The 22,366-nt window shown below is 34.3% G+C and overlaps 1 protein-coding gene across 7 annotated transcripts in view; it reads right to left on the reverse strand.

Annotated features, from left to right (window-relative positions):
* The window catches only part of CCDC91 (coiled-coil domain containing 91), a 284,867-nt gene that overhangs the window by 82,796 nt on the left and 179,705 nt on the right, over nucleotides 1-22,366 (reverse strand). For 5 of the 7 annotated variants that reach the window (XM_044914904.1, XM_044914906.1, XM_044914907.1 and 2 more), the window contains 3 exons: nucleotides 19,792-19,884; nucleotides 19,615-19,683; nucleotides 16,593-16,769 (listed from right to left, as the gene is read on the reverse strand). In XM_044914904.1, the coding sequence (XP_044770839.1) occupies nucleotides 16,593-16,769; nucleotides 19,615-19,683; nucleotides 19,792-19,884 (339 nt within the window). Of the gene's footprint in view, nucleotides 1-16,592; nucleotides 16,770-19,584; nucleotides 19,684-19,791; nucleotides 19,885-22,366 lie in introns of all 7 variants that reach the window. The other 2 variants (XM_021690821.1, XM_021690820.2) reach the window with 1 other exon arrangement.

Here is a 22,366-nt window from a genome sequence, read left to right on the forward strand (position 1 = left end):
TATCAGTTACGTTTCTCATCATATCTTAAATATTTTTATCTAAAATATATGCAATAAAAAGATAAAATCTATGCAAGAAATCATATCCAAATGATTATATAGCTAGTTTTTAAATGTGGAAGAACGAGTTCTATATACTAATTTCTTAAAAACCTGGATGACTGGATAACAATGAAATACGTCAAGATGAATATAATTTAGGGCTAAAAGTTTATGTGACATTTTATTTAAGATTTTTAATTTCTTATTCCTTAGAAGTATATTTATGTTTTAGTATCCATTAACCTACCAAACATTTCAGTAATCATAGGATCATGAACTAATAAATGACCTGTGGTTGTTTGTTCTTTTTCGGTGTAATTTAGTTAAGGATTATAAACACAGTTAAATTATTTATGGAACAAATTTCAGCAATCAACTCAATTCCTGTTTGTGGGCTATATACCATAGTATCAGAAATTCTCTGGGGGCAACAGTGTTTCTTTTTTTTAAATACACAATGTATGCATATTTCATAATTATATATTATTTAAAATGTTGCACGTGGTTGTGAAAATGTACCTTAGAAAATGAGTGTTTGAATCATGAGTCAAGTCAAGTTGCCTTACTGTTAAAAAAAGTGAGACTTCATGGAACACTACATCAAAAACTAATGATGTAATGTATGGTGATTAACATAACATAATAAAATTAAAAAAAATTTCTCCTTTAACCCTGGGAAAAAAAAAAAGTGAGCCTTCCATTCCTACACAAATTTATGAGTTCAAACTACAGTTCCATCAGTGCTTCTCACACATTGATACAAATGCATAAAATATCTATATTTCAAAATCCACTTACTGCACAGTTGAGAAACTTTCACCTAACTTTCAATTGGAAGTAATTAATCTACACCGTAATGATATGCTAAATGTAAAATATTAGTAGAATAACCTAATTCTATAAATGTTTCTCAAGTAATGAATATGCTCAATTAAAATCATGCTCATTGACTGATATCAATATTTGATAGTATCTACCTGCATTAGGCATTTTTAAAGATGAAATGTGGAGAATCTTGTATCAGCATTAATGAGTTTTGCAGCCATTTTTCATGATAGGGATTATCTAACTTTGAACCACAATAAAGCAAAATGTTATCCTCCCCAAAGAGAATTCTATTGTCACTAGGTTTATATTATTAAAAAATATCATCGAGGGGCGCCTGGGTGGCTCAGTCGGTTAAGTGTCTGAATCTTGGTTTTGATTCAGGTCATGATCTCAGGGTCCTGAGATCGAGCTCTGTGTCAGGCTCCTTGTTCAGTGGGGAGTCTGCTTGAAATTCTCTCCCTCTGCCCTTCCCCCTGCTCATGCATTCTAAAATAAATAAATAAATAAATAATCATTATATTTTTAATTTCATCAGTAAAATTTGTGAAGTTTTTTCCCTTGTTATGTAAGCACCTACATAATATTCTTGATTAAGCCTCTTGTCCCATCAACCCTAAAATTATTACTATATGATCCTCTACAGAAAAAGCTTGCCAATCCCTGATTTAAGTCATGATTCTCCAAGTTGGCCAAGAGCCCAAGTTGGGCTCAGCTGGGCAGTTCTTTTAGTCTTGGCTGGGGTCTTCCACATATGTGAAATCAACTGTTGGGGCTGATGTGGCTGCCACTACTGAGTTGCCTCAGGTAAAAAGGTTTGTTTCTCCTTCCTGTGGTTTCCCATTCTCTAGCAGACTAGCTCAGGGATTTTTTATTTATTTATTTATTTTTTAATTCTTATGTTAATCCCCATACATTACATCATTAGTTTTAGATGAAGTGTTCCATGATTCATTGTTTGTGCATAACACCCAGTGCTCCATGCAGAATGTGCCCTCCTCAATACCCACCACCAGGTTAACCCATCCTCCCACCCCCCTCCCCTCTAGAACCCTGTTTGTTTTTCAGAGTCCATCGTCTCTCATGGTTCGTCTACCCCTCTGATTTCTCCCGCTTCATTCTTCCCCTCCCGCCACCTTCTTTTTTTTTTTTTTTTTAAGATTTTATTTATTTATTTGACAGAGAGAGACATAGCGAGAGCAGGAACACAAGCAGGGGGAGTGGGAGGGAGAAGCAGGCTTCCCGCAGAGCAGGGAGCCCGATGTGGGGCTCGATCCCAGGACCCTGGGATCATGACCTGAGCCGAAGGCAGACGCTTAACGACTGAGCCACCCAGGCGCCCTCAAGCTCAGGGATTTTTTACCTAGCACCTGGACAGAGTTGCCAAAGAAAGAGTGAAAATATCTTCCGATGATCCTATGTTACTGTAGCCACATTATATTGGCCTGAGCAAATAAGCATTATGAATTGATTCCCAAACTGTTATCTAATTGTCTAAATAGCTTCTCAGTATATTCAAAGATATTAGGCCTTCTATTATGTTTATTTTCTTGGAGACATATCTCGTGGACATATCTCCAGACTGGATTGGTTGTTCTCTAGGTCTGTTACATAACTGTCTAATCTGGATCTCCCTCAGGCATGTTTCTGGAAATTCACTACATCTCTCTTGAACTGTTACTCCAGCATTCTGGATATCATTGAATTCTTCTTTCTTGGTTAACTCCTTTGTTTTGACAGAGCACTTCCTGCAGGAGATTCTTGAGAAAAGGCACATGGGAAATAAAAGTTTTGATATTTTCTTTGTCTGAAAAATGACTTTATTCTACCCTCAAACTTAATTTATAGTTTGGCTAAGTGTGGACTTCTAGCTTGGAAATTTCTGCAGTTTTAAAGGTTTTTGAGAAATCTGATTACATTCTGATACCTCTTCAATTGCATAAGTTTTTCCTTCTCTAAGAACTTTTACACGTTCTTTATCCCCATTTCTTAAAAATTTCATGACAAACCTAGTTATAGGTCTATCTAGAAACTCAGGTCTTACAATATAGAAACTCATGTCCTTCAATTTGGGAGATTTACTTTAATAATAATAATACTAAAAATACATTATTTCTTGCATTCTGTTTTCTGTTTTTCAAGAATCCTCTGATTCAGCTAATGAACCTCCTAAGCTGACTGCCTAATTTTTCTACTCTTTTCACTCCTATTTTCTGCCTTTTTTTTTTGTATTTTTACACCCTTGTCTCTGGAAGACTTCTACAACTTCATCTTTTCTTTTTTTTTAACTTTCTACTATATTTTAGATTTCTAATCTTTTATTTGACTTAAAAATAGCATCCTCTTCCTGTTTCATAGATGTAAAATCTTCTCTTACCTTTAAGAACCTTAATGATAGTTTTTTTTTTAACTTTCCACACTTTCCAGAATGTTTTATTCCCTGTTTTTCATGGGAAGTTATCTGTTCATACTTGACTATTTGCTCATGTTTAAAGAGGAGAGCACTAAAATGCTGAGTAACATCTCTGTGCTTGCAGTTGTGGTTTATGGACTATGATCTTAATAGCAGAGTAATCTGGCTTGGTTATTTCCTTGGGGCAATTTCTGATACCAATATATTTAGGTCTTTTATCTTGGGCTGCCTAAATTCCTCAGAAAAGAATCTTCCAATTTCCTGTCTGGTTGTGAGGATTCTGAGAGCTGGGATAGGAAAAATGGCTAAGGTTCTCCATAAGCAGCATGAAACTTTTCACCTTGCTCTCCTCCCAACCCCATGTTCACTTTGCCTTGGTGATCCCTGTTCCCAGAGACCCTACATTTTATTTTTTTCCAGATAAATAACCCCAGTTTTCTATCAGAAGTGGAAAAAATGCATGGGGGCCTAACTGTTTATTAAACAGACTTTGAAACTTTCCTTCTAGTTGAGTCCTCACCTTCATTCCCACTTCCAGAAGTTTCTGGTGCCACAAACAAGTAAGCCTTTAGGAGTTTCTACAATATATATTGGTCTTCTCAGTTTCTAATTTAGGGTTCCATTTCACTAGAGTTTTCATTTCAGTGGCGTTTTAGAAGGGAGTGGATAAAAACAAGTATTCTGTCTGCTCGTTTTAACACGATACGTGTTAGGAAAAATGTATTAAATTTTTGGAATAATTTTAGATTTACAGAAACTTGCGAAGGCAGTATAAGAGTTCTCATATTTATTTCATCCAGCTTCCCCTAATATTAACATCTTACATAATTACGGGACATTTATCAAGATAAGAAATTAACATCACACAATAATAATAAATAGATTGCAGATATTATTTGTATTTCACCAGGTTTTCCACCAATGTCTTTTTTTCTGTTCCAGGATTAATCTAGGGCAAAATGTTGTATTCAGTCACCGTATCTCATTAGTCTCCTCTAATTTCTGACAGTTTTTCAGCCTTTCCTTAATAGGACATTGACACTTTTGAAAGGCACTTTTCAGGTATTTTAAAGAAATATGGATTTATCTCTTTTTTCTCATGATTAGACTGGGGTTATGATTTGGGGGAAGAATACCATAGAGAGCATGCTTCTCATTATATAGTATCTGGGGAATGTGGCCTTAAACATAATTTATCACTGGCAGTGTTAACCTTGATCATTTGGTTAACATGGTATCTGCCAGGTTTCTCTGGTACAAAGTTAACATTTCTTCCCTTTCTATAATTTATTCAATTAGACATGAACAACTAAGTCCAGTCAACACTCAAGAGGAGGTGAATTAAGTTTCATCTACTGGAAAAGAGTGTGTATCAACATTTATTTTTAGAGATACATGAATATTTTTAGACTACAGACATTTTCTTCTATAGCCATAGAACTGTTCCACATTTCTAATTCTTCTTGCTTCAGTTCTGGGATTTATATTTTTCTTGATAAGTTTTCATCTCATCTAAGCTTTACAACTGATTGGTACTAAGTCATTTATATTGCTTATATCATATTTAAAATTTGTGTTGCATCTATGTTAGGTCACTTTATTCATTCCTCTGACATGTTTATTAATAACATCCTTCTTCATCAATCTTGTCAAAGATTTGTGAATTTTATGTCTTTTAAGAAATGATAATATTTTGAAACTTTCCAATTCATGTTGTAAACTTCTATCATAAACTTTATTATTTCTTTCTATTTTCTTTGGATTATCCTATTCTTTCTTTTCAAACTGTATTAGTAAATTGGGTGTTAGCCCATTCTTTCCCACTCTTTTCTATTTTCTAATGTATGTATTTAAGACTATGATTTTCCTTTGAAGTACCACTTAGATGTTTCTCATAATTTTTTAAGTAAATAACTATTTTAATAATGACATTATTTTTCCTTTGTGCTTAGCTTTAAAAAAAATTACACATATTGAAATGCACAAACCTTAAGTGTATGTACAGCTCAGTGGATTTTCACATACATATACACCCATTCACCTACGACCAAGATCAAGATAAAGAATATCTATATACTACAGAAAGTTTTCTCATGCTTTTGCCCACCAGAGATAACCACTATTGTAATTTCTATCAAATGCCTCAGCCAGATGTGCTTTGTCATGTATCTTACTCTTCCTCATACTGAAGCAATTTACGCATTTGACAAATTCCCTAGTTCATTATAAGGTCCTTGAGCACAATAGCGAAGTCTCATTCAGGTTTATAATCTCTGCAAAAACTACCATTTGTCGTGCTCATAGCAAGTATTTGATATACAGTTCCCTGGACGTGCCATGCTCTCTCTGATTGAAGTCATTTACCCTTAGCCTCCTCCTGTGATGATCAAATGCACTCCTGCACAACTCAGTCTGAGCATCATCATCTGTAGCCTTCCCTGAAATGCGTTAGACCTTCCCCATCTTCTCACAGGGTGGTGAGTTTAGCATCCCTTGTATATCTCAAAGCACTCCACAACTCACAATCATAACAACTGCTTTACTTGTCTATCTTACCAACTTGAGATCTCTTTGACACCAGGGATTATATTTATTACAGTTCATATTCTTTACGACTAGAACTCTAATACAGTATCTGGTACAGAGTATAGATGCATAATTCATCTTCAATAAATAAGTTAATTTTTTTTCCCCAATGCAAAGAAAATCTACTTAAGTGTAGGGATTGTAACTTACATTTGTGTTCCCCAGAGCACCTGTATGGTGGGGTACACCCTAGGTTAAAGCTTCCCAAACTTTCTCAGTTCACAGCTCCCTTGCTGTCTCAGTAATTTTTTCTACGGTGCCCTCTAGGCCAAAAGAAATACCTATTTGTTTCATTTACTAACTAGTTAGGTCATAACATAGCAGCCATTTGAAAAGATGATACACAAAAATTGAAACTCAAATACTTTAATTTCATTTTTAACCTAAATTACTTATTCATGAGAATTCTGTACATAGCAGGAATTGACAGCTCTGTAAATCTTGGCATAAAATCAGACAATGACACTCTCATTTCCTGTTCCACATGGATATTTCCATGGTACTTGCAACCCCCAAACCTAACTTCACTATGATATGATGTACTAGAAAGGAATGTAAGACAAATTCGTATTGTCAACCTAGTTGTTTACCTGGTTTCCAAAAGATCCCAAGTATCCGTGTGTTGCCCTCTAATATTTAAAACATCCTGCAGCACCCTCGTAAGTTCATTGCAGCATCCCAGGCACCTCGATGCAGTTTGAAAACCACTGCCTTAGGTAATCGCAATAAACATCCATTCACTCACTGTTTATTAGCCTTCACACTCTGCTAGGTGTTAAGACGACAAAGGTGGTTAAGACGGTGGTAATAATAATGATAATAATAGTAATCATAACATATCAAAACACCAGCAGCCATCTGTACACCACCACCACATACTGTGTTCCAGACACTACACTAAGTAAGTGAATGGATTTCAGCTGGGTCAATAAAACGCATTAATGATACTTACAATTAAAGATTCTGGGACCTAAGAGAGATCCGTGTGAAAGACACAGCAGAGTTAAGCAAAATATAATGTAAAAAGTATTAAAATAAAATTACAAAAGCAATGATAATTTCGTGTTTAAAGTTAACAAAATAGTGTTATTTTTGATCCTCATATTTCATCCTCAGAACCAGTTTGAGAGGCAGGTATACACAGCTATATACTTAAGTTACATGTTTAAAAAATGGCAATATAAATACTTTAAAAGGGGTTTTACAGTAATTATTTCTAAGAGAGATTTTCAATGATTATAAGAATGGCCGATTTTTGGAATGTTAGTAACTAGTTCTAAATCTGTGGAGTTGGAAATTGCCATGTATCTATAATGACACAAAAAGAGAAACCGAGATCCCTAAACTAAAAAAATGACAGTAGAAATTATATTTTCTTTTTTTTTTTTAAAGATTTTATTTATTTATTCATGAGAGAGAGAGAGAGAGAGAGAGGCAGAGGCAGAGGGAGAAGCAGGCTCACCGCGGAACAAGGAGCCCGATGCGGGACTCGATCCCAGGACCCTGGGATCATGACCTGAGCTGAAGGCAGACGCTTAACCGACTGAGCCACCCAGGCGTCCCGAAATTATATCTTCAATACATACATTCTTCAATCTTCCATCCAATCCATTCTTCACAATCCTGGATAAAAATGATACCCTTTTTGCTAGATACCTTGTGATCTGATAGCTTCGTATCGTACTGAGCTAAATTTTTTTACCTACTTCTTCTAACCCGTCCCCCCTCAATTAAATTGAAAAAAACTCATTTTATGACAGTCCTTCAAATAGGTGAAGATGTTACCATATCTTTATTTTTCTCTTCTCTGAACTAAATACTCCAATTCCTTCTATAGTTGTGACAAGGTTTCCCGCTCTGTTACTGGTCTGCCCACAATACTTTTTTACATGACATTTATGGTCGCTAAAGTTGTTTCACAAATCTATCTCAGTTTTCATTTTAAAACGTTACCAAGGGCCTCACAACAACTCTGTGAAGCAGGTATTATAAATCCCACTTTACAGATCTGAAAATGGAGCCTCATACATTTTTAAAAAGTGGTCAAGGTTATGTCAGCACAAGCTAGGACTCACATCTAACCCCACCTACTTCTTTGCATATTTATTTTGGTAATCAATTATTCTTTTGATCAGAGGTAGCAGAAAAGAATTTGCAGCCTCACATGAAAGAACATGAAAGAGCTAAGGGTAAGCTTCCATTAGTGTTCAAGCAATGTGATCAAGATGGAAATTTCTCCATCTCCAGTTCTTAGCTCTGCCTTTGGTGTAGGATCCATTTTCGCAAAAGTTCTACACATATGGTCCCAAGATGGTTATTAACAGTTCCAAGGACTTTCCCATTTTCTTACTGTGAATGACAGTGTTTATATACCTGAGGAAGCAAGTTTCAAAAATGGAGCCTTATAGCCTTGACTCAGAGAATGTGTGAATTCTTAGAACCTGCTAACACAGAGGTAGGACATAATCATTATTAGCCTAAGTAAATTAGGGCTTATGCCTAAATTAGAAAGTAGGTTAAATCTCACCTAAACCACATGGCTAAGAGATAAAAAGTATCACTTTGGGAAGAGAGGAGCAGATGCTGAGGAGACACCAATAAATGTCTAAGATGATCCCATTCTGATTTGGAAACATCGCTCTTAAAACATGGATATGGAAATGAATGTGATGCTTCCATCAGACCAGTGAAAGAGTATACTACTTTACCTAAAAATTCTATCTGGGCTCATGCATCCACTCATCACCTAACTGCAAATCTATACTAACTGTTCAAAGTAATCATTTGCTGAAGCTAAAAGTAATTACTATTTCCTTGAATAACAATAAGAAGAATCATCTCAGTTTGGCACCCAACAGACAATCCAATTAATGTATGTTTTTAAAGGATGGTAACACCCAAAGCACTATTTTTGCTGACCCCACTTTTGGTAAAATGTACCATTTAAAAGCAACCAAAACTCTGAAAGAGCCAAATTATGTTGATGGAGATCAAGTGTATTTTTTAAAGATTAACATGTCTTCCTAAAACAGTGTTGGTTCTATACCTTCTTATAACCTATTGCAGTTTTCAAGACTCAGCTCCTACTTTCAGGGTGCTTAAATCTAGTGGACAAAACAGAGAAACAGATCCTTTAAATATAATACGCCTGGGAAGTGGTAAAGTTATATACTGAATGCCAAAGAAGAAGAAAGAACACTTGATTTAACTTAAGAAATGTAAAAAGTTTTCTGGAGTTAAAAAAAAAGCTAAGTTATTAAATAACAGTGGGTTTTGCAAGTTAGGAAAGTGATGGTATCTCAGGGTGAAGGCACAGTATGACTAAAGGCCCAATCCCATCCAATAGCATGATATGTGTACCAGTAGTTTGGTACTAAAAGCATGAAATGTGAAGGAGAATGGCAGAAGATGAACTGAATAGGTAGGGACCAGGTCACTGAAAGTTTATATTTCATGTTCTGAAAGATTTATAGTTCATGCTAAGTAGCTTGAATGTTATCCTATGGGGCTATGGGGAGGCACTGAAAAATTTAAAGTTCATTCATTTTTTATTCCAAATTGAAAGGGGACAAAACTGGAAGCCAAGAAATCAATGTAGGAAGTCAAGGTAAACAATCAGAACCACAATGAAGTCAGTGATAGCAGGCAGGCTGGAGGTGTGTATGCTTAAGGATTATTATCAGGTAAAATGGAAAGGTTTTAATGATTAAAAAGGTATCAAAGTGGGGATGAGAGAGGGAGAGTTTAGGAAAATCTCCAGTTGTCTGGACTGAGCAGCTTGGTAGATAGTTATCTCACTGAATGAAAATAGGAAATATAGCAGGAGGGAAAGGTCTTGAGAGGCAAGAAGATAATTGATGCACTATTTGTTACTTGTCCCTAATTGCAATAATTTTGACAAAAATGTAATTAAGATTTTACCTTTACTTAACTAGATGGTTATCAAAGTTTTATAAATAAAAATTTTAAAACAAACTAATGAATCAAAACTAAGTAAGTCAATACAGAAAAATTATTTCAGTGTTGTTAAATTATCTGGCCTGCTAAGCTAAAATAGAAATGTTATTTCCTTTTTAAAAAGAAGAGTCAGGTGGCAATGCTGAATTCCTTAAAGAAAATTTAACCACTGATTGTAATGTCTGTGGCTTTGGGGGAAACATAACCCCAAATTACAGTGGCTGTGGTTATAAACTATTATGAAGAGCTTCCAACGTCAGACATAGTTTAAGCGTCTGTATGCCCTGGAGTTCTTTTACAGGACTTTGCTAGAACAGCAAAATTAATGACTCTTTTCTTTTTGCCCATGTTGGTGTCAATAACACATGTACTTTCCTTTTGTTAACAACGATTTTCAAGGGACACAGAATTAATTGAATATGAAAACCAAAAAAGTTAGAGTCATTAACTTTCTTCTGAATATTTCAGAGAAAAAATGCACCAATCTACAATCCACACTCTGATTTAGCCTTAATTTATGATGAAGGCCAAACCAAATTATCTCTCAAATCAATTCAGAGAAATATGTGCCCCAATCCTTACGAATTGTGTTTTCTGTCATAGTTTAACATTTCTCTCTTCAGTTAATGTCAGTATTAACACAGAGAAAATCTACAGGTAAATTATGAAGCCAAAGCTGTTTGTCTTCCTTACCTTTGTCAGAGCAATTTTAGTTACTTAAGTTTACACCATTTTTCGCTTTGCCACACTCCATCTTTTCCTTATTTCTAGTGTGACTTAGTGGCCAAAGATGCTAACTGCTGTTAATTCTAAATTTTATTTCCAAAATTACTTTAATTAAATTTGAGTGCTATGAAATAACCTCTTAGAATTAAAAAGATAGCTTCCAAGCTTTGATAACGTCAGTCCCTTCAGTCAGTACTCAAACAGTTTGCAGTTCCCTGGACAGTACTTCAGGCTGTATGGATCACAACTGGCTGCTGATGAACGAGGGGACAGAGGAGTGCTGGCCTCTGAAAGCAGACAGGAGGTGAGCAGAAGATGGTGGAGCTGCTGTTTAGACTCATGGCCCTGAACTTTCTAGAAAATGGAGATGAAGCTTTGGCCACTTAATCTGGGTAGCAGTGTGATACAGAAAGCACTAGTAACTTTAACACCTTCGCAATATCATCTGAAATACAACCCTCACAAGTATGAGACTATTTCCACAATTACACAGTTAATCTGAAGTGGCCATATTTTTTCTAGGTAGAAGATGACTGTATTCAGTAAGAGAATGTCATGTAGGGTCCTGCATGTCCAGAAAATTTTTGTTTTTTAATGTATTTGGCTTTGACACCATCTCTATGGTTATTAATCCCAAGTTTTGATCTCCAGCCCTGACAACACACCTGAACTCTGGGCACACATTTCTAACCGCTTACTCAACATTTCCTCTAGGATTATGAATAGGCACCTCAAATTTAATATGCACAATTTAGATTATTTATCCCCATGAAACTTAACCGTCCTCACCATCTCTAATTGCCATGTATCCAAGAATTTATTCTGGTAGTTATCTGTTTAAAAAAAAAGCAGCTTTATTAAAGTAGTATTTACATACAATAAGATTCATCACTATAAAATACATTATTTGGTAAGTTTTGTCAAATGTAACCGCCACCATTATGATTAAAATATTTCTATCACTTTCAAAAGTATTCCCCCACAACTACCGATTTCTTTCCTCTTAAATCAGTTTTGCCTTCTTCTTCAAAATTTCATACAAGTAGAATCGTAACATGTAAATTTTCTGAGTCTGGCTTCTTCCCTAATTTCCTTATCTAAAGAAAATCCCTACCACCCATTCTCAGTCAAACACATAACCCTTTCCACAGCTCATATCACTATATGGAATTGCCTTATTCACTCTAAGTTTTTTTCAACTTGAATGTAAATTCCATGAGTGCCTAGGGACTTTGTCTATCTTCTTTGGTGCTATATGCCCAGAACTTCCAACAGGGCTGATGCATGGTAGATACTCAATAAATATTACTGAATAAATAAGGAAATGAAAATAGCCCCTTTGAGTTTTTGCTACTGAAATTACCTACACACTGAATGATCACTGAGATGAGTGTGTGGTTTATTCTAAGATGAGAACACTGGGAGGGCGAACAGTGTAGGAGTGAGTTGCAAGGCCTCCGCAGTAACGCTGTCTGATTTGAATACAGCCCGTTGTCTCTTCTAAGGGGTTACTATGGACTTGAGGAAGTTACATAATCTTCCTAAGCTTTAATTTCTGCATCTGTAAAAATGGAGATAATCGTTTCTGCCTCTTGTGAGTATTACATGAGATCACACGTGAAAAAACCAGGAGAAAACTGCCTGGTACTTAGAAGTGAATTAATGACACAGTACTGTTAGAGTTATTGCCGTCTCCACCACCGCTACCACCACTATTATGTTACTATGACTATTATGGAAGAAATACTTCCATAAAAACAGGTTTTTAGCTAGCAGCCTAAAATATCTGTAAAGAATAAAGCCAGGTAAGTTCTCCTTAAACATAGAGAACTCTTACTGTTTTCTGTCTAATATTCCAGGTGTTTTCCTAAAAGTAGTAACAAGGACATTACATATAAATCTGAAACTCACAGTTAAAATCCTGTGATTTTAAGGGTATGAACAAGCTCAAGAGGCAAAATTTCACGTTCCTAGCACTAGTAGTTTAGGGGTAAAGTCTATTTATAAATTATATTTCTGGTGCTGCAACTTAGGTAATTTAGGATAATTAATTAACTTAAAGGAATTTTTTACAGACCAAACTGTAGTACTTAATTGCTTTTTCCAATTTGCCTTTCTATGGAATTAATGTGATTAATTAATGAAATGATATCTATATATTTACTTGAGAATTTTGGATGAATACAATTAAGTCTTATAAGTCATCTTTCTGAGTTAATTGTATGATATTTTGGATCCTGACATTTAAGGACAATGATTAGTTTTCTGGAACACATTCTATAAGCCTCATATTAGGCTAGGGCCTCCAGAGCATAAATATGATTGAGACACTTATGAAGTCCTCAATTCAGTGGGAAGGTCAGTCAAATAAGTAGGTATTTGAATTTGATATATGGAGTAAGAGAATTATAAACTGCAAGATAGGAGGTTAGGGCCTTTTCCCCTCCAATAAATGACAAGTACTCTCTGAGTATAGGTAATAGTAGGAAGGAAAATAAATGTACACCCACATATCTGCAATCTTGATTTACAGCAAAAAGGAGCACTTTTAAAAACAGAGCGGTCCAATAATTTCTAGTGCTAGTTTCTGAAGAGCTTCCATACACATAATGTATAAGATGAGGAGGCTTATAAATCTTGAGAAATGATCTCCTTTAATTCTTTTAACATATTTATAATGGCAGATTTGTCCTTGTTAGGTCCAACATCAATGTATCTTCCATTGACTGCTTTGGTTTTCCTGTACTTGAGCCATACCTTCCTGTTTCTTTGCATATCTGTTATTGTTGATAAAAATGGACATTAAAATAATATAATATAGTAACTCTAGAAATCAGATCTCCTTCAGCTCCCAGGAGTCATTGTTATTGCTGTTATCTGTCTAGAAACTTTTCTGACCTAATTCTGCAAAGTCTGTATTCTTTGTCATGTATAGCCACTGAGGTCTCTGCTGGATTAGCTCAGTGGTCAGCAAATAATTAGACAGTGAATTCCTTAAATACCTTGAATTAGATAAGTGATCTATCATTTGCCAAGGGAGTGGTGTGCTGGGTAACACCTTTAATACTGCCAGTTTATAACTCTGCCTTAGCCTTCACTTTTTGTTGAATACAATCAAAATCAGTCAGTGGTGAGAGATTAGGGTCTTCTCAGGTCTTTCCTGGGCAGGTGCACAACCTTGTGCATGTGTATGACCTTCAAGAAATCCAGGATTATTTTTAAAAGTCAGAGTTTTTCCAAGCCACCTATAATAATGACATTTCCCAAATTTCCCTTTTAAGTTTTTTGGCCAGGCTCTTGTTTGACCAAGCGGTATTTCTGTCTTAGGCAGAGGTTAAACAATTGCCACTTATTGTTTTTGACAAACATGAGGATAAGGCTTTCCCACTAAGTAAGCTCTAAGCAAATGGGGACTTTCTGGGAAGCTACCAGATAGGTCAAACAGTAATAACTCCCTGTAGATAGGTTTTTTTTTTTGTGGAACTCCAAATTTAGTCTGCCCACTCTAGTGGCTTCTACATTGCTGGTTTTCATAGCTATCATGGTTGTGAGGCTACTACTTTTTTTTTTTATTCCTCTTTTTTTTATTATGTTATGTTAATCACCATACATTACATCATTAGTTTCTGATGTAGTGTTCCATGATTCATTGTCTGTGTGTAACACCCAGTGCTCCATTCAGTACGTGCCCTCTTTAATACCCATCATCCGGCTAACCCATCCCCCACCCCCCTTCCCTCTAGAATCCTCAGTTTGTTTCTCAGAGTCCATAGTCTCTCATGGTTCGTCTCCCCCTCCGATTTCCCCCCCTTCTAAAAAAATAAAGTCTTAAAAAAAATGCCTAACAACAGCCGGCGCACTGCAGATCCTCAGTAATTGTTAATTTATGCCTGAAACTTTCTTTCCCCAACTATTCACAAAGTAAACTCCTCACCTCAATGCAGGCCTCAGCTCAAATGCTGACTCCTTAGAGTCCTTACCTAACTATCCTATTTATATATTGGTTCCCTGACTCTCCAGACCTTACACAGCTTCATTTTAATTCATGACACTGATCACTATTTCACATTATGTTATGCCTTTAATACTTTCCTGGCAGTCTTCTTCACAAGAAGGCAGGAAAGTTGTTGTTTTTTCTTACTACTTTATCACCAGAAATAAGTACAGCCCCTGGAACGTGTCAGGCAGTCACTTCAATTATTAATGTGAAACACTGAAGAGTAAGTTTGACCAGGTCAATTTGTTTGCTTGCCCTACTGGCCTAAATAAACAAAAGATATATGAACTTCATATGGCTCCCAAGAGAAGTAACTTGTCAGTTTTCTAGACCAGAACTCTGAAGCTCTAAGGGGCTAATGGAATGACAACTGTTTGGTTGTAGTTTCTTACTACAAGTACATGAAAATGAAAGCAGCTATTTAAGAAGACAGAATACATTTGACATTACCACCTCACATTTGAAAACCTGAGAGTTAACTGGAAACATTTTTTTCTGCTATATATGTTCTCTGTTCAATTCTCTTAGCCACAAAGCAGTTAAACACACATATACACACATACCACACCCACATACTCTCTTTCTCACATGCACCTAAAATATGCAAACACTTGTAAGAAAATAAATACAATGCATTTATTCATGACATGCTTGGATTATCTTCACAGTACTCTGAAACTGTGGCAAACAAATGTTAAAGTATATCATATATTGTAGTGTTTTCTGTAGACAAGAATGCTCCTGACAAACCAGCAGAGAAGTATGCCCTTTATGATACATACTTTTCTGTTTGAGTGATGAACGTGTGCTGATTTATTCATGCACTCTTGCCCAATTTCATGGTGACTAATAGCCCACATCTATGTGAGGTTAGAGGAGTGGTCTGTGGTCACAAAAAGTTTTAAGTAAACTCTCCCAAATCAGAACTTAACCAACAATCTTGACCTTACTAGCACAGAATTCCAACCAACCGAACTGACAATTAAACATCTTATATACAATACGTGCTCAATATGTATTTGATGATACTAACAACAGAAGAATTAGAAAGTAATCATTACTCTAATAGAAAAAAGAAAGAAATAAAAGAATAAGATCTGTCACTACACTACTGTTTTCTTACCACAAAAACTACCTAAAGATATGTTTAATTTTTATAACAAATGGGTAACCATGTGCTCAAGAATAAATTTAAGTGACATTTTTAAAAAAATGTATAATATTTATCCTGGATATTAAAAGCACTGATTTTTTTAGGGTTTCATTAAGATTAGCTAACGAATTACACGAAAATCTTCTAGGTTGTTTGGTAAATGTTAGTTGTTTTAGCTACATTTATAATGCATGGTTGCATAAACAATGGTAGCATATGTAACACTTTGATCATGGAAAACAAAGACTTCTATAAATGTTATTTTTTGCTTTTTATACTTGTTTAAGGGAAGATTTATTCAGGTATCTCACTACCTATGTAACAAAAAGACTAAAAACATGGAAAATAGAGCCATGAAAATGCAATTATGGAAAGTGAAAGTACTATAGTTTTTAATTGTTCAGATACGTAGACAAAAGTTATTTTGTATGTAGGCCATACTTGTTGATATGTTATACCTTTTATGAAACCACAGGGATTATCTGTGAGATCCTATTAATTATCAGTATCAACTACAGATATACAGATATATAAATTAGACATAATTAACAGAATCAAACTGTTTTCTACCTATATGTATTTATTTTGTATTGATTATGTATGTATGTATTTGTGAAAAAAGAAAAAAAAAAATTAAACCGGAAGTTTATATAGCCGCAATAACTAAACATAAGTTTGGATTCTGACTTTTTAAAAAATGATAAAAAGATAAAATTATAGTAGAAGTACACTGATATGTTAAAAATTATTAGTTTAAAATATTATTATTAAAGGCAAAATAATTAATATTGATATGTCCACTAAGGTGATTTTAAAATCAAATAATAAAGAAACTTCATTTTGAGAAAAAATAAGGAAAAAGAAAGTACTTACAAAGAGTTAATTTTACTAACCTGACTTATTTTTCTTTGTTCTTGTATAGCTTTTAGAATTGCCTGAGATACTTTTTCTTGATCTTTTGCATGCTCAGTCTTCCATAACTCTCTTTCTTCAGCATGGGCTTTTTCCAAATTTTTTCTTTCTTCTTCTATGGCTTTTAAAACTGCATCCTTCATTGCTTCTTTCTCAAGCTTCAAAACAAATAATGATTCAAATGAAAATATTTGAATGAGTACCTGCATAAGTTCTTGAATAAGAAAGATTTGGGTTAACCTAAAAGGTACAAAACTTGAATTCTATAGGGTTTAGTTCTGACACTGTTGTTTTTATGCATACTTAATAACTGGTGTAAAATTAAATCAATTATTTGTTTTTGTACAGATATTCATACATTATTTCCAAGGCACATCTAAACTTCACAGAAACTAAACATTAACTTAAACTAGCAGTTTTCAAACTATTTGGTCTTAGAATCTATTTACATTCTTAAAAATTATGGATTACTTTAAAAAGGTTTTGTTTATGCCGGTTATACATATTATGATTACCATATTAGAAATTCAAACCAAGACAAAATAAAAATATTTATTAATTCATTTTATGTTAACACTAAATGCACTGTACATTAATGAGTAATATCTTTTATGAAAAATAACTATATTTTCCAAAGTGAAGAAGTGAGAAGAATATCTGTGGACCTCCTTAATATTTGACTTAATAGAAGATAGCCAGGTTCTCATATCTACCTTCTGTTTTAAATCTGTAGTATGACTTTTGGTTTAAGTACATAAAGAAAACTCAGTCTCACACAGATACATAGTAGAAAAGGGAGGAGTACCTTGTAGCCAGTTTGGATCTTTGTAGATATTGGTGATTCTATACCAAAACTTAACAAAGGATAGTTCTTAAAGGGTAGTCGCAATAAGGAAAATCACATAGTGGCAATGAAATTTTTGTATTCTGCTACATTTTCTTTTCTTGCACTTTAAATGAGTCCTTTATCTATGCATGAATTTTTAAAGCATTTTTATTTGGAAAATATTGATTCAGTAAATTATGCATCTCCTCTAGATGTTGACACATTTCATTATATCATAACAAAAATGAAGGTCACATTTGTTAATATCACCATCAATCTCATCAGAAAAGTCTTTAAGTATCTGAAATCAGATACAAATTTTCCAAAATTCTAATTTTGCTTTAAAGCTCAACTTATCATTGGCAACAAAAACTGTTAGTTTTCTGGAGATGCTGGGCTCATTCTGTTTACTTTGGAGAAAATGTCTGCCAAATACTAAAGTCTGCATAACCCTTGTTATTCAGTAAAATGGTTGTCCATGAAAACTGTCGACTTCAGTTGCAACTCAAACACAAGAATTTCTCTCAAGAAAACCATCATACTTCAGGATGCAGTAAAGTCCATGATCCTCCCACTTTTGATGCCCACCCTTAACACTTTTCTCTTTCTTCCAGTTAGCCATATTTGAGACAAGTTATCAAAGTGAGTTACCATTTTCTGAACCCCTGTTTTACTTTACAATTGTTCTCTGGAACTACTCTCTTACTATGCTTACCAATGCTCTCCATTTTGTTAAATCCAAATAACATGCTTTTGTTTTTTGTTTTGTTTTGTTTTAATCCCTATTTTTCTTGACCTCAAAGTGACCTTCTACATAGTTGACTATTTCTGTTATCTTTTTCTTGGTTTGTACAATAGCATGCTGCTTTTATTTCTACTTTTATGACTGACTCGCTTCAGTTCTTTGTAACTTCCTTCTTTCTCTGGATTTTAAATGTTGGAGTTCTTTCAGGGCTCAGACCTCGTACCACTTGTTACTCTATACTCTCTTGTGAGGTGATTATACATAACAATAATTTACATGGTTATCATTACCATCTGTCTGCTGAAAAAAAAGAAACAAACCATATTAGCATCTTCAGGTCATTCTTTTCTCCTCTGAGCTGCCAGTTGATTTAGTTGCCTACTTGTCTTGTCATCTGAATGTATCACAGGCACCTCAAACTCTATACCAAAGAAATAGTACCACTTTCCATGTTGTTTCTGAGGCAGTACTCTGGGGGTTCCCAACTTGGCCTCCTTCTGTATTATCCACACCAAAAATATATGCTGATTCCATCTCCTATTTCTAGAATTTGTCTATTTCTTTCCTTTAAACTATTATTACTACTTTACTTCTGTCATTCACTATCTTTTATACAGACTTTGGACACACTCTATTAATTTTTTCCTTGCCTCTAGCCTTTCTTGCCTCTAATTTCCCCCAAATTAATGTAAATTATAATTATGTCACACCTACACTCAAAAATTTCAACGTGTCTGCCCTTACCTATGGAATAAAATTCAGACTCACAATTCAGAATACTAGCCACCCTTCAAGCTAATTTCAAAAGTAATTTATTGTTAAAATCTCCTGGCACAGAAGTACTATCTATATACTCATAATTTTATGCATTCCACCTTGCCTTATTGATAATAAGTAATACTTACGTGATTGTAATCTTTAAGACAAAATCACAGTCATCCTTTAAGTTCCACCCCTGGCACGGTGATGTGCAAATATGAAACTTTCAAAATATCTGCTTACTAAATTTAAATCCAAATCTCAAAAGTTAGTGCTATGTATTTGTTGGCATATGTATATTTAATATCTATGGATACACTACTTAGAAGAGGTATTTCAAAGTTGGCTTTAAAAATCACATCTTTTTGTAAATATATATATACATACACATTATTTGTGATGATACCTATTAAATACCAAGTACTTGTTAGTGTCCCAACATATATTCTCTTTTAATAATAATCTAAATATGCAGTATTTCAATGTCATTCTAGTCCTGTGTAATGCGAATTTAACAATATGTATAGCAGCATTCTAAGTTTAACAGGAAAAAGAAGAAAAAAACCCTTTGATTTTTCTGTAATGAGGTTTAATACCAAAAAAGTAGACTGACTAATGAAGTCAGTTTTTAAATTCCACTTACATAGAAACCCATTATTTCAGATAGAAGTACCTTTGTAGCAGATACTAATGCCTCTTTATTTCTTTGCCTTTCTTCTTCCAAACATTTTTCCAATATCTCCTGTAAGTGATAAGACAGTTGGGTAGACAGTAAATGTATCATCTGAGGAAATTATTTGAGGTAATAGAACACATTCTTTCTACACTCTGAGCAAACTTAAAGTTTTACCTTCTGTTCTTGAGATTGCTGAACCAAAGCTTCCTTTATTTTTTCTTTCAACAGTTCCTTCTCTGTATCTAGCATTTCAAGGAGCCTCTGATGCTACAAGGAAAGATAAATGGATTATGATTACGGCTCTGAGACCAATAATCTATCAACAAGGAGTATAGCTGGGGGAATTCATTTGCCTGGTTGTACTCAAGTAGTCACTAGAGGACACAATGGGGAGATTGCTGAAACGAAGACTTACAAGAAAAAAAAGCCACTGAATTCACCTTTTTCCAATCAGCCAAGAGATCTCTGTGTGGCCCCAAACTCAGCAAAGTACATGACATGAGATCTAACTTAAGCACAACTACTCCAAATTGGAAAATGAATCAGAAAATGATAAAATGTCTTTATTCAAAATTAAATCTAGAAAAATTACTCACTAAAATTATTAGCTTACAGCAAAAGAAGCAATCAGATAATAACTGATATTTGTTTGATGAACAACGATAACATATTATTTGTGTTTCTAGTAAAGCACTGTTAAAGAGACTGAAAGTTTTATTACTGTTCTCACTCTAAGACTTTACCATAGATTCAGAAAAAAAATCAAAACAGTGAAAGGAATTTATGTGATAGCTAATGTTACAATGTACAGAATTCATGTATTTACTTTTATTCCAGTGTGCTAGCAAAAAAGCACATAACAACCATTAGCCAGTTATCATGGATTGGGCACTTGGAATTTAGAGTTTTCTAAGAAAATTCAACTTTTGTAGCATCAATATCTTCAACACAGAGAAGCCAGATACTTGTTCTGGAATGGCGCTCTTATGAGGAAACAAAAACAAAAAGAAAATATATATTCCTCTTTACACAGATTTCTCATTCAGTTACTAAAGGGCAAAGAATAATATTTTCTCTGCTTTCTCTGATTTTGAAGCCTTCTTTAAATATGAACTTATTTGAATACCCAATATTTTAAAATGGATCTATGTCTTTCAAAGTTGTTCTGAGTTAAACTATTTTTTAGGGAGGCAGTCTACATGAAGAGTAAGTGACCAAATAGCCATGTCTAGTTAAGAGAATCTATTATTCCTATTTTTATTTATAATGTTAATTTTTACCTTTATTTTTCAAGAAAAATCACATGATGTGCTTTTTCATTAAAGAAAATCCAAACTGTGATACAAATTATGACTTGATTATGAGAAATTATTGGTACCTCATGAATTTGTGAAAAGCAGCTGACAAATCAGTAGACTTACCATATGCTTTGTACTGAGACTTTAATTTTGTATTCTTTGTAAGTCTAGATACACATAAATGTCATCGAATCAGAAAAAAAATACCTAATCCTACTTAAAATACACACACGAGAAAAAGTTTAAAAATGTTATACCAGGCAAATAATTAAGATTTAGAAATGATAAATACAATTCTCGTATGAGACCAAAAATATTCAATTTAGGCTTTGTGGGTAGGGGTAAACATAACGAAATAGAAAACCAATAAAAACTATTAGAATTAAACTAAGAAACGAACTTTTCAGAGTCATTAATAATTTCTGCTTAAAAAGAACTGTTACGTTAATAAGTCAGACTAATGGGAATCACTGAGTAATTAATTGTAAGTAGGCCAAGTTTCTCCAGCAGTCCAAGGTTAGTTAAAGAGGGTACGTTAGCTAAAATGACAATGCAGTGTTCAGAAAATTCATTCCTGAACATTATTTCTTCATTCTGACAATACACTATAATAGAAGACTATTCTTGAACTTTCTTCTACAAGAATAAACTCTGAATTACCATTGGAAAGAAGTATCCTACATAAAAAATACTCTAAGTAAAATCATCGATTTACTTGAGAAAACATAATTAGATTACTGACTTTTCTTATACATATAGGTCATAGTAGCTAACATTTTGGGGGCATTTTTAAGGTTTCAGGCATTGTTAAAAGAGCTTTACATGTAGTTGTACCACATTAAATTCCTAACAAACTGCTAAATCAGGCAATATTCTTCCTCGTTTCGGATGAGTGATCTGAGACTTAGAGAAGTTATGTAAACTGCCAGGTCTCTCATGAATCACTTCAGCAATAATCATATTGGTATACTCATTATCAACAGTAATAATTACCTACTAGCTAAATGTGGCCTCAGTATTGCGTAGATGTTACCCAGTAACTAAAAGCTACTTATTACAAGTTGTATGTCAGGTAAGGCCTCACTTGCATTTGGCTTTAAAAGAATTTGACGAGGGGTGCCTCGGTGACTCAGTTGGTTAAGTGTCTGCCTTCGGCTCAGGTCATGATCTCAGGGTGCTGGGATTGAGCCCCGCATTGGGCTCCCTGCTCAGCGGGGAGACTGCTTCTCCCTCTCCCACTCCCCCTGCTGGTGTTCCCTCTCTCGCTGTCTCTCTCTCTCTGTCAAATAAATAAATAAAATCTTAAAAAATAAATAAAATAATTTGACTAATCTATACTTCTGATTTTGTTCTTTTCAGAATAACATTAGAATAAGATCATCTTCTGAAAAAATATTCATTAATATTAGGAGAGAGGATTCAGACAAATGCTGAATGACATGAGAGAAGTT

This window comes from Neomonachus schauinslandi, chromosome 5 (assembly GCF_002201575.2).
Source record: "Neomonachus schauinslandi chromosome 5, ASM220157v2, whole genome shotgun sequence".
In the NCBI taxonomy this organism is placed as follows: Eukaryota; Metazoa; Chordata; class Mammalia; order Carnivora; family Phocidae; genus Neomonachus; species Neomonachus schauinslandi.